The sequence below is a fragment of the Lathyrus oleraceus genome, chromosome 2, assembly GCF_024323335.1.
Source record: "Lathyrus oleraceus cultivar Zhongwan6 chromosome 2, CAAS_Psat_ZW6_1.0, whole genome shotgun sequence".
Taxonomy (NCBI): Eukaryota; Viridiplantae; Streptophyta; class Magnoliopsida; order Fabales; family Fabaceae; genus Lathyrus; species Lathyrus oleraceus.
In genome coordinates this window covers 165858069-165870737 of record NC_066580.1, presented here as the reverse complement: position 1 = coordinate 165870737, position 12669 = coordinate 165858069, and the positions used below count along the sequence as shown (strand labels likewise).

At 37.4% G+C, this 12669-nt stretch overlaps 3 protein-coding genes across 3 annotated transcripts; 1 reads left to right on the top strand and 2 right to left on the bottom strand.

Moving 5' to 3' along the window:
* Positions 1-4602: 4602 nt before the first annotated feature.
* On the top strand, positions 4603-6141 carry LOC127122435 (protein TRANSPARENT TESTA 9). The gene is made up of 5 exons (XM_051052775.1): positions 4603-4661; positions 5017-5163; positions 5722-5773; positions 5858-5934; positions 6012-6141. The coding sequence occupies exons 1-5, from the start codon at positions 4603-4605 to the stop codon at positions 6139-6141; spliced, it is 465 nt and encodes a 154-aa protein (XP_050908732.1).
* Positions 6142-6266: 125 nt separating this feature from the next.
* On the bottom strand, positions 6267-7975 carry LOC127122434 (uncharacterized). The gene is made up of 5 exons (XM_051052774.1): positions 7470-7975; positions 7020-7146; positions 6640-6918; positions 6432-6533; positions 6267-6377 (listed from the first exon to the last, which is right to left on the bottom strand). Exons 1-5 carry the CDS (start codon positions 7973-7975, stop codon positions 6267-6269), a joined length of 1125 nt encoding a protein of 374 aa, XP_050908731.1.
* A 3-nt stretch (positions 7976-7978) lies between these two features.
* Positions 7979-12355, bottom strand: LOC127122433 (uncharacterized). Its single transcript, XM_051052772.1, has 4 exons — positions 10059-12355; positions 9669-9980; positions 9192-9582; positions 7979-8158 (listed from the first exon to the last, which is right to left on the bottom strand). Exons 1-4 carry the CDS (start codon positions 12353-12355, stop codon positions 7979-7981), a joined length of 3180 nt encoding a protein of 1059 aa, XP_050908729.1.
* Between the last annotated feature and the right edge of the window lie 314 nt (positions 12356-12669).

Here is a 12669-nt window from a genome sequence, read left to right as displayed (position 1 = left end):
CGCACGGGAAACCAAAATAGGGTTATATCAAACCACAAACTGCTGAAGAGCAGGAAAATAGGATTTACAACTACCGGGCAGTAGGTAGAAAACCAAAAACTCTGGCTGGAGAATAAAAGGTGTATAACCACAAATTCTGTCAAGAAAGCCAGGGAAAGTAGGACTTACAACTGCTGGTTTGTAGGCAGAGGCCCAAAAACACATTCCGCTGGGGAACAACCCACTGGGAAGCACAAGATATTTGACAAATAGTCGATTCGGGAATGATCCGGAAAGACAGACTGAATCAAGACACGTCCTAATGAGGATATAGCTCAAATAGGAAAATCCATCCCAATATATGTGTTGGGAGGAAACGGAAGAAACCGTCATCCACGAGGATAAATCTCAGTGGGGAACTGCAGAAGGAAAGACATACATATTTCTGCTTATGGGGTTGACTCTATATGGAGAGATTTTAAACACCCGACATCTGCTTGGGGAGATCTGTAAAGAGATCTATATCACCCGTTGCAGGAGACACAACAAACAAAAGATATATGGCAAGAAATGCGACATGAATATCTGAATGTTTCATGAATATGTATGAATATGCGTGATTTATGTTTGATGAATGCTGACAAAACAGACAATTCTAACACAAACAGGTTCAGGAACCAAAACGTCCGGTATTATACTTCCAGGGGAAAAACCAGCTGGAGAGCCAATCTGCGGAGATCCACATGCTGTAAAGCAAAGATCTGCGAGTACTGCTGAAAAAGCAGAGAATCAGAGATATTAGGAAACAACCCAATCAGGGTACAGAAAGTCACAACGGGCAAGACAGCCACCAAGACAAATCTGTAGGGGAACAAGAGAAGATCCCAAAGTATCTGCAGGGGATCCCGGTGTTAACTGAGAAACAAAAAAGTGCGTAAGCATGACCTGCTGTAGAAGCAACTCCACAAAATTCCACTGGGGGACAACCCACCGAGGGAGAATGATATCATCCAAGTAGAATCTTACTGCATAAGCAATTCTACCGGGGAAAACTGTCGGCTACTCTCTTGGGAACAAGCCACTGAGGGAGGACAGATCAAACAAGCAGATTCTGCAACAAGCCACTCCACTTGGGGAGAATATACAGCAAACTGATCACAACGAGTAGATTCTGCAATATAAGCCACTCTACTGGGGATCACAAACAGTCAGGAATTAAATCCGTTCACTGGAGGCTAGAGTCATCATCCGACCATATCGGGATTGAAAGAGTATTCAACAGGCAGAACTGCCACAACAAACACTCTGCAGACTGAGCTGAGGAAAAGATGGTTGCAATACTGGGATTTCAACCCAAATCAAGCAACGAGTAGGAAAATAAATCCTGCTCTGCCGGAGAGAATAACTCTGATGGAGAGATAGCAACAGTTCCGCAGACGACTTCGCCGGGGAAAAGGTAAAGTACTGGGTATCAAACCACTGACTTACTAAGTCTTCAAAAGAAAACAAATGCAGACAAATCCTGCTGGCACACTGCATGGGAAAAGCGGTAACAACTCCACTTGCAACCCTGGTGGGGATATTAATAACAGCTCTACTCACAACTCCGAGGGGAGTACCAATCAATCCGTTACTCATGACTGTGCTGAGGAGACAAATAAAGTCTGGGGTATGCGACCCACTGGAGAAAGTGACGGGGCACCAAGGTAACAAACCATCAACCGCCGAAACTTCTCAATAAAACACCCATGCTGGGGAGAAACTGCTGCTGGAGAAAAAACGAAGTCTTCAACAACAAATCACTTGCAACTGTACTGGGGAACAGCCCCAACAACAACCCTGTCTGAGGAACAACCTCAACAAAGATCTGAAGAAAGGAGATACCACCAAACCAGGAATATGAACAAATGTCTTACCTGTTGGAAATCATGCCACCCTCGGGAGAGCACTGAGATGTTCTTGAGTATCCTTTCAATCTTGTGAATGTTCACTTTGTTTAAAACAACAATTTTGAAAAAATTTGATTGTTTAAAACAATGACATTTTATCAATTTAAAACATGCAAAACATTTGTTGAATTGAAACAAATAAGAGTGCAAATAAATTGGATAAAAAGCTCAAATTGATTTGATGGAATGGTAGTCTACAAATGGCAAGACTCCATAGATCTGTACAAATTTGAAATCAGTGATATATATTGGAAGAGGGCTACATTGAACATAATGATCCTTTCTCTACCAATTTGAATCTCGATGTATCCGAAGCTTCAGTTGACGACGAATCGAGAATCTTCTGACGAAATGACGACTGATGAACCAGAAAGTCTTGTCAGGATGCAGTTACTTGCCAAATCCCTAATTTTTGCCTAGATTGCCCCAGAGTGAGGTACTCAATCTAGCGGGATGCAAATATTCTTTTTTCAAGTCTCTAATTTTTGCCTGGATTACCCTTGCGGGTTCTCCACCGAGACGCTCATTTTTGCCTAAGCCGCCCTTTCGGGTTTTCAACTTAGCGAGCTATTCTGTTTTTTTTTTCATTCTTTTTTTTTTTTTTTTTTGCATTTACTTTTTTTAGGCAAAGTATCTCTTAACTGCATCTGAATTCACAGGACGAGTGAAATCCTCCCCATCCATCGTTCACTACTAGAAAAACTGTTTTTAGCGTCGGCCATTTACAGACGCTTACGGTGAAAAAACAGACACTAATATGTGGTTAGCGTCGGTTTAGCGTCGGTGTCGGGCCTTGACTAAAAGTTGCGAAGCTACTGTGTAACGTCGGCTAAAGATACACCGACGCTACGTAGCCTCGGGTAGACGGAGGCTAAAGCGGACACTAATGGAACCGACGCTATGTTGTTTCAAAATCATGAAAAGTCAATATTATGTTTAGCGTCCGTGTCACCGACACTAAAGTCAACAAAAAGAGTCAACAGATAGCGTCCGTGTCACCGACACTAAAGTCAACATAGAAAAGTCAATATTATGTTTAGCGTCCGTTTCACCGACACTAAAGTCAACAAAAAAATCAACAGATAGCGTCCGTGTAACCGACACTAAAGTCAACATAGAAAAGTCAATATTATGTTTAGCGTTCGTGTCACCGACTCTAAAGTCAACAAAAAATGTCAACAGATAGCGTCCGTGTCACCGACACTAAAGTCAACGTAGAAAAGTCTATACTAATATTTAGCCTTGCATACACCGACTCTAAAGTCAACAAAAAAGGACAATAACGGGTTGCAACATGACAACCTCACTGGAACAAATTTTTTCAATCCACAATATCATATTTATGGTAAAACATTTGGAAACAATTTTAAACATTCGTGAAAGTAACTACAAAAGTTCTACCCACATTAACTTTCAAAAAACATACACAAAAAGTAATCACATCCGAGATTAATTCATTCTACTAAAAGTACAAGATCAATCTTCATCTAATGATTGATCATCCAAATCGTCATCATAATGATGAGAATGTGATACAAAAGTTGAAGTGTCAAATTTCTTCATCATAAATTCCTTCCAAGCATTCATCTCCCTCTCCATCCTTTGTGCAGTCTCGGTAGCAGCTTTTGCAGCCTCGGTAGCAGCTCGCATTGCTTCGTTAGCCTCTTGTAATTGGGTCGTTGCAGCCTCGGCAATTTGTTCAGCTCTAATTCTAGCTGCTCTTTCAGCTTCTAATGACATCCCAAACATAGAGTGTTGAGGAGTTTGAGATTGTTGGGTAAAACTTTTTGATCCACGTTTTAGATTAATAGCTAAATCTGCAGCGCCATAAACCCGACCACGGTTACGGCCCCCAGCAGCCTCTGTCCATAGCTGATTTACACGCTCTCCATCTAACACCTGAACAACCTCTCCATTCCCTTCTTCAGTTGGCTGAAGTTCTGCATCAAACTTCTCTTTAAAAGTCTTCTGCATAACAAAACATTATAATGCTAAGTTAGTGCTCTGTTAACAGTTCAATAATCAAGTATTTCACCATTTCATATTAGCTTCTATCCAAGTATTTCACCATTTCTATAACAGTTCAATAATCAAAATTTAACAGGTTCCATTTAACATTCAATTCGTAACCAATTTACACTTCATAGTCATAAACTAACATACTAACTTCCTAATAGTTTTTTGATGTCAATAACCAAACAAGCCAAACTACTTTCATTTATTTCCAACAATTCAAACCATGGTAGCCAAATTCTTTCCCTAATTGAAAGCCAATACTTTACTTCATTTTCTAACAACAACTGAAATAATAATTCAAACCACTCAAATGGTGAAGCATTTGGTTAATCAATTAACATTCAGTTCGGCTTCAAATTGCATTTGGTTCAGCCCAACATTGCAACTAAGGTTCAACATTAAACGAATTCACTGCAGCACCAGTCTGAAACACTTCCAAATCACATAGTTAGTAATAGTTAGTTTCCTAATTGATTTTTCAACCTGCGTTTCAATTTCATAAAAAACTGCAGCAAAAACAACTTAACCAAATTTGTTCAATCACATTCATTTCCTAATTGATTCAATAACTTCGTAATTCAATAAAATGCCAACAGTAATAACCATCCTATTTAATATTCAAATAAGTGTGACAATAATGCATAATCAAATAATATAAATGAGGTGGATTAATATAAGACACGTGTTTAGTGTTCAATGGACCACTCAATGTTCTCAGTGAGTTCCTACCAATCCGAATCCTCAATGAGAATTATAATTCATAACCACAGCTTTCTCTACTAACTTACCAAATAAATAGTGTGTGTGACTAGTGGATTAAATTGTAACCACAACTTACTCCATCAGTGTAGGAAAATGAAAGACTTACAAATATAATGTTGAAGCAAATTCGAATATGCAACAATATCTCACGTCTTGATTCATGTATATTCAACCAAACATAGCATGTTGTAGTTTAAATTTACAATCAAACAAACATTTACAAACCAGCAAATCCAAAACCATACAATACAAGAAAACAAAACAAAAGAACATAACAGATTCATAATTCATGTTTTTCCTTCAATCCTAGCATAAGTCAAACCAGCACAAGCATCAACGAAATCCTCATCAATAAAATCAGTAGAAAAAACCTGAATCCTATCTGCATAACCTTTCTCAAAACACTGTGGTTTTCCTTCTGGAGATCCAAAGATCGTTTTTCCTTGGATCAACTTAGGTAAATTTCCATTCACAATTATTCCCAATGCCATATAATTGGTAAATTGTTCAATAAGTAAATAATTAATCTCCGTTCTGTTAATTTTGTTTTGCATTGTTGTAATTCAAAGTTTTATTTATGTAATAAAAAGTGAAATAGGGAAAAAATGGTAGATATATGTGCTTAACGATGATATAGCTGTTAATATATATGGACTGATTACTAAGGAGCTCGTATGTCTCATACACCTCTAAGAGTTTTGGTTTGTTAAAATAGGCACTATGGGTCTTATTTGTATTGATCAACCAGCCTTACATATTACATATATGCTAATTTGATTCTTTATTATTAAGACATACTCTTCCTCGTATATAAAGTTTTATTATGATTGATTATATATAAAGGGGTTCTTCCTGTACAATTTTCATTATATATAAATAATATCAAGATGGGAGCTAATCTCTAAAGCTATTCAAGTACCAAAACTTTAATCTCAAGTTAGTGAGTAATTGGGTAAACTTCATTGATGTTCTCTTTTGTTTATTCACTGTTACCCTGCTGCCTTGTGTTGTTTAGGTACCTAGCTGGTCAGTTAACAAAAGTTCATATAGTTAATGAGGTTAATAAGGTAATAAAAACTTTAGCTATGATTAAAACTTTCCGACTTTTTTCTCAAGGTTTCCTCAACTTCTCTATTGTATTATTTGTGAAGGATTTTGTTATTGAGGCTCTGAGATCAATCGCGGAGTTGATAACATATGGTGACCAACACGACCCAAGCTTTTTTGAGTGAGATTCAGTTATGCTTATATTCCTTGGTATAATTGTTTTTATTCTGGCAATTTATATATCCTAGCTTGTGGCAGATTTTTCATGGAAAATCAAGTTGTGGGAGATTTTGTACGTGTTCTAAAACTTAGCAGGACTATTAGTATTCCACTTCAGTTGCTACAAACTGTTAGCATTTCACCATTTCATATTAACATATCATCCTGATGAATTAACAGTAAAAATAGTTCGAATTAGTGGTTAGCATATGGTTAATTGAATGTTTGATTTCTGTTAGTGTTAGCATATCATCCTGATCAATAATCAAGTATTTCACCATTTCATATTAGCTTCTATCCAAGTATTTCACCATTTCTATAACAGTTCAATAGTTTTTTGATGTCAATAACCAAACAAGCCAACTGTGCAGGAATGTCAATAACCAAACAATCTAGCATATCATCCTGATGAATTAACAGTAAAAATAGTGCAGGAATTTCAAATTTACGAGAACTTACATAAGTAGATGCAGCACGACTGTCAACCCATTCACCATTTTTCCTCTTGTGTGTTTTTAAAAATAACTCATCGGGACGCAGATCCCTTTGAAGTTCACGTGACTACAAAAATCAAATAATCCAATAATCAATACAGAATACGAGTAAAACTGTCAAGATATAAAGAATCTTCATAATAATAATAATTTGTTAGGATTTTATTACTTACAAGTTGAAGTGCAACATCAATATGAGCCTTACGGCCTGTGGTGTGGACTGCTCCGCCTCTTGCGGAAGCTCGATTGGTCTTGTTTTGAGAAGACACAGCCAAAAACTCGGTCTTTTTCCAATAAGTTTGAAGTTCAACCCAAGCATCATCACCAATCCATGAAGGTCGAGTCCCTTTTCTCCTCGCCTTCCCCAACATGTCGTTTAATCGTTTTTCTCTTTTTTTTTCAAATGCGCTATAGACAAATGCATGATCGAAAGGATCCCACGAAACCTTCTCCTAAAAATAATTAAAATCACATAATTAATATTAATAACCAATTAGTTACTTTTTAAATATAATTTGATCAACTTAAGTGACAAAAGTCAATAAATACTTACTCCAAACAACTTAAACCAATCAGCTTTCGTATCAGGATCGAGTGCAGACCAATGATGTATAGGTTTATAAAATTGTTTGCGTATCGCATAATTAATGGCACCAGCAACTTCTTTGGCAGGAACTAGCCTACAAAATACAATAATAAAACTACTAAGTAAACTGAAAGAAGCTTATTAGAGAATGATGTTCCCAAGTGGAACTTTAGTACTGTAAGCATATTTAGATTAGGAGCTTTTACACCCAAAATCAATCTACATGTTCTGTTCCTCTGTATAGAATCATGCAATGGAGTTCCATAAAAGGTGAGATTCACAACAAGGTGGAAAATGCAGAGGATACACAATTTTACAGAAGCTTCTTTAGGCATGCAGAAAAGCCAAAATCAAAATGTGCAACATATAGTAAAGATTCCTGCACAAAATTAAATTATGAGAATATATATGACTTACCCAGTACCAGATGGTTTTATAATAACTTTCCCATTCTCATCTATTGTTGGCACAAGAGGGGTAATAGTTTCTTGACCCACCGCCTCATCCTCATCAGCATCCACATCTTCCTCCTCTGCCAAATTTGAAGGGCTAGCCATTGTTTGAAGGTTTATACTTTGAGGGCCAGCCATTGTTTGATGGCTTAAAGTTGGAGTAGGCATAAAACTGAAATTCTCAGAGGTAGTGGCATGAACAGGTACTACAGTTGGAGCTGGTGTTGGCATCGACGATGCAGCCTGCACAGACGATGCTGCCTGAGCTGGTGTTGGCATCGACGATGCAGCCTGCACGGACGATGCTGCCTGAGCTGGTGTTGGCATCAACGATGCAGCCTGCACACACGATTTTTTAGAAGCTGATGTTGGCATTGATGATGCAACCTGCACGGACGATGCTTCCTGAGCTGGTGTTGGCATCGACGATGCAGCCTGCACAGATGATTTTTTCGAAGCTGATGTCGGCATCGACTATGCAACCTGCACGGACGGTGCTGCCTGAGCTGGTGTTGGTGCCGATGATGCATCCTGCATAGACAATGTTGTTTGAGCAGGTTTCCTAACGATATGCTTCTTGTTAATTATGCGATTTCGTTCTTCTTGAAGTTTTCCTGGTGCTAATACCTTAGCTTTTCCACCTCTTTTAGTCATCTGTTGTCATAAAAATAAAAGCAGATAACAATCAACAATATTGAAATCCATTCTTGTATTAACCTTTGCATTAGAACAGTAAAAAAGTTTAATTGCAAACACACAGTTCAAATGCAAATGGCCGAAAATGGAGATATTAAGTTTCCTCCCTCTATTGCAAATTTACCTTCCTGAGTTTTTTTTCTCCTGCAACTGGGGGACAGTGTTAGGTTAGCAAATGAACTAAGGTGGAAGCTTTAGAATAAAAGCCTTTTATATATTATTTATTATCTTACAAACATTATACATGTAAAACAACAACTTCTGTTACTGAAACACAAGAAAACAACTATAAAAAGGTACAATGATGCATGAATATCAATTCATGCCTTTTTGAGAGAAACCAAATCCATTGAATATTATTGTTCACTAACAGTGTTCAATAATAGTGCTTATGTTGTCATAAAAGGATTTCAATAAAAGGAAAAGGTTGCAAAGTGGGAAACAGAAATGCAACCGAAAAAGGACAAAATAGAAAGTACTCAGAAGTCATCAGAAAATCCATTAATCATGGAAATCTACAGTGTTCAAATATTCCATTATAGAAACCCTGTAATCAAATACAAAGGAATGCTGCTAACAAAGGATGGGTAAACAAAGAAAAAGTTCTCTACAGGGAAAAGATAAATGCACAGCGACTTAATTTATCTTCATCAATGCCCTCTATCTGCTTCACTAGTAGAGCAATCAAAAATCTCTTCAAACACATCTAATTGTGACATGTCACGCAAACAAGATATTGCTTCAATTTCTACATTGGGTAGCGCCGGTAACATCCCATCAGATTGATAAGGTACTTCATCCTCTATGTTGTCAATCTCTACGCGACCCCTTGGTTTTGTGGTGATTGCCGCACACCATCCACGCATATCTCTACACATTTCTGGATATGGGACATAATACACTTGTCTTGCATTTTGCGCAAGGATGAAAGGATCATAAGGACGATAACGTTTATCCATCTTAATATCCACAGTTTTTATTGTGGGTGAACCTTTGTGCCCGTATTCCTTGTTGGATCAAACCATTCACAATAAAAAACTGGAATCTTATGCTTCAGACCAAAGTAATCTAGCTCAAAGATATGTTTGATTATTCCATAAAAATCAGTATTTCCTCCTTCTGCAAGACCTTTCACGTGCACACCACAATTGCTAGTTTTTCTACCTTTGCTCCATTCTTCAGTATGAAACTTGTACCCATTGATAAAATACATGTTCCATGATATGGCCATTGATGCAGGACTGCGAGACAAGGCAATTATATCTTGGTTAGTAACTCCATTTGTCTCCTCATTTACATATTTCTTCAGCCATATGGGAAACTCTATATGTATGCGCCCAGATGAATCTTCTATATCTAGAGAGTGGTTCTCTAAGAATATGCTGAAATAAATCACACGATTCATAAGTAAATATCTATTATGATATGCATCAATAATTTGATTGAATATATTATGATGCACACTTACTCAAGATATGGTTTAACCTCATCACAATTTATCAAGACATGCACATGTGAAGACTTCCATTCCTTATCAGATAGAAAATATTTTCGTGACTTCCCACTTGGTCGACCGCCACTTTGTAGAATGGACATTGTAGGTAGAATGTCATCATTGTCTAAATGAGGTTTGTTACTAAGATTTATGGTTGGCAACAAACGGAAAGAGTTGAAATAATGAGAGCAAAAGTAATTTGTCTCGCGATGTATATAATCACTGCATATGGAACCTTCAACTCTAGCCTTATTTGTCACTGCCCTCTTTGAGACTCCCATAAATCTGCACATTCAATCATTCCACGTTTATTAATTTATGATAAACATGCAATAACTTAATAAAATCAACCACAACAATTACCTTTCGAATGGATACATCCATCGGTACTGTACTGGACCACCTAGAATTGCTTCTTTGGCAAGATGGATTGGAAGATGCTCCATTGAGTCAAAGAAACCTGGTGGAAAAATCCTTTCCAACTTGCATATGATAATTGGAATATTCTCATCCAACTTAATTAAGTCGTCCATCCTCAATGTATTGCAACAAAGATCTTTAAAGAATCGACTTAGCTCAGTTAATGGTTTCCAAACCAAATCTGGCAATGAATGGAATGCAATTGGGAGTAAACATTCCATGAAAACATGACAATCATGGCTCTTCATCCCATGCACCGTACCCTTTTCTACATTCGCACACCTACTGAGGTTTGAAGCATAGCCATCTGGCATTCTCAATTCCTTAAGCCATTTACAAACCAACTTGGCTTCAGATTTGGTTAGAGTGTAACTAGCCTTTGGTTTACCATTCTTTCCGTTTTCTAAGGGTTGGAGCTCCAAGTCCCCGCGAAAGCATAATTTAGCCAAGTCTTCTCTTGCCTTTTCATTATCCTTTGTTTTATCCTTAACATTCATGACAGTATTAAATATATTATCGAAGACGTTTTTTTCTATGTGCATCACATCGAGGTTATGCCTTAACAAATTATCCTTCCAATATGGGAGATCCCAAAAAATACTTCGCTTTTTCCAATTGTGATCCACTCCATACCCTTCGAATTCTTTCCATTTCGCCTCCCATCCAATTTCAGTAACTTTTGGAAAATTACTTATTACCGCCCATATATCTTTCCCTGTGGAAATGGGAGGTGGCTCATTGGTCACAACCCTATTTTTTAGGAAACTTCTTTTACTCCTTCTGAAGGAGTGATTAGATGGCAAGAAACGACGATGACAGTCAAACCAGGAATTCTTATGGCCACTTTTCAAGGTGAAAGCATCAGTGTGTTCCATACAATGAGGGCATGCCAATTTACCTTGTGTTCCCCATCCAGATAACATACCATAGGCTGGAAAATCATTAATTGTCCACATCAAGCAGGCTTTCATGATGAAGTTTTGTTTTGTAGATATATCATAGGTCAATATTCCATTGGACCACAATCGATGTAGATCATCAATCAATGGTTGCAAGTAGACATCTATCTTTAATTTAGGGTTTTTAGGTCCGGGTATGAGGCATGCCAAAAACAAGTATGGTTTGGTCATGCACATTTCAGGGGGGAGATTATACGGAGTAACTATTATTGGCCAACATGAGTATGGAGAAGCAGACGCTTGAATGTAAGGAGTAAAACCATCTGAACACAGACCCAACCTTACATTTCTGGGTTCCCTAGAAAAGTCAGGATATACACTATCAAAATGTTTCCATGCTTTTCCATCTGACGGGTGGCGAAGGATGTTGGAACTATTTTTGTTCATGTGATGCCATCTCATTTCACTTGCCGACTCAGTTGATGCATACAATCTTTGTAATCTGGGAATGATTGGGAAGTAGAACATTCTCTTCACTGGGATATCTTTGTACTTTCCCATGCCAGTCTTGCGAGGAATGAACCTAGGAGCATTACAAAATTTGCACTCTGATAGATTGCTATCATCCTTGTAATATAACATACAACCATTCTTACAACAATCAATCTTCTCAACCTTTAGCCCTAACTTAGATACCAACTGTGTTGCTTGGTAATAGTTATCGGGCAAGCATTTTTGAACTGGACATACACTTTTAAGCATTTGTGCAACAAAATCTAAACCTTTTTGTGGTACATGCCAATTAGACCTAATTTCAAGAAGTTGAGTAGATATTGATAATATTGATTGGGTAGCTCCCTCATAAATGGGCTTGTTGAAAGATATCAACTTGTCATAAAATCGTTTGGCATCTTCGTTGGGAAACTCATCCTCCGTATATTCCTCAACTTCTATGTTATCATTCACGTGAGAGAATACTCCATAAGGCCTAAAAGCATCATACACCATCTGATTCATTGCCTCAATTTGGTCATCATGATGCACATGCTCACTACTATTTGAATCATTCCTTGTATTAACATTGAGCTCTACTTCTCCATGTTGAGTCCAAATCCAATAGTCTGGTTGAAATCCATCTCGATACAAGTGAAGTCTAACATTAGTTGGTGTTCTTATCTTGAGACACTTGCAATTTATACACGGACACCTTATCCCTCCCTCAGATTTACAAATAGGTTGTTTCAAAGCCCTCTTTACGAAGTCTTTAACCCCGCGAACATACTCTTCTTTCAATCCGTGTCTATTGGAATATACTCTATCGTACATCCAAGTACGATCCATTTTCTATAAGGCAAACAATTAACTCGTCAACCACTGAAAATTAAAACATATATTAGACAAAAATGAATGGCTGATAAGTTCCTAATGGGTATTAGGAGAAAATCAGATAACTTCCTAATGGGTATTAGGAGAGAATAGAATACATGCATTCCAAGGGATTAGATATTACAATAATTTGTCAAGATAAAAGGTTACATATATATATCTATGTGATGGCATGTATTTGAGGTTTATGTATTTATGTGTAAATATGAATGTAAAATGTTTTCGGTACAGTTCTCCTTGTTTGTTGAGGAAAGTAGAAATGCAACTAA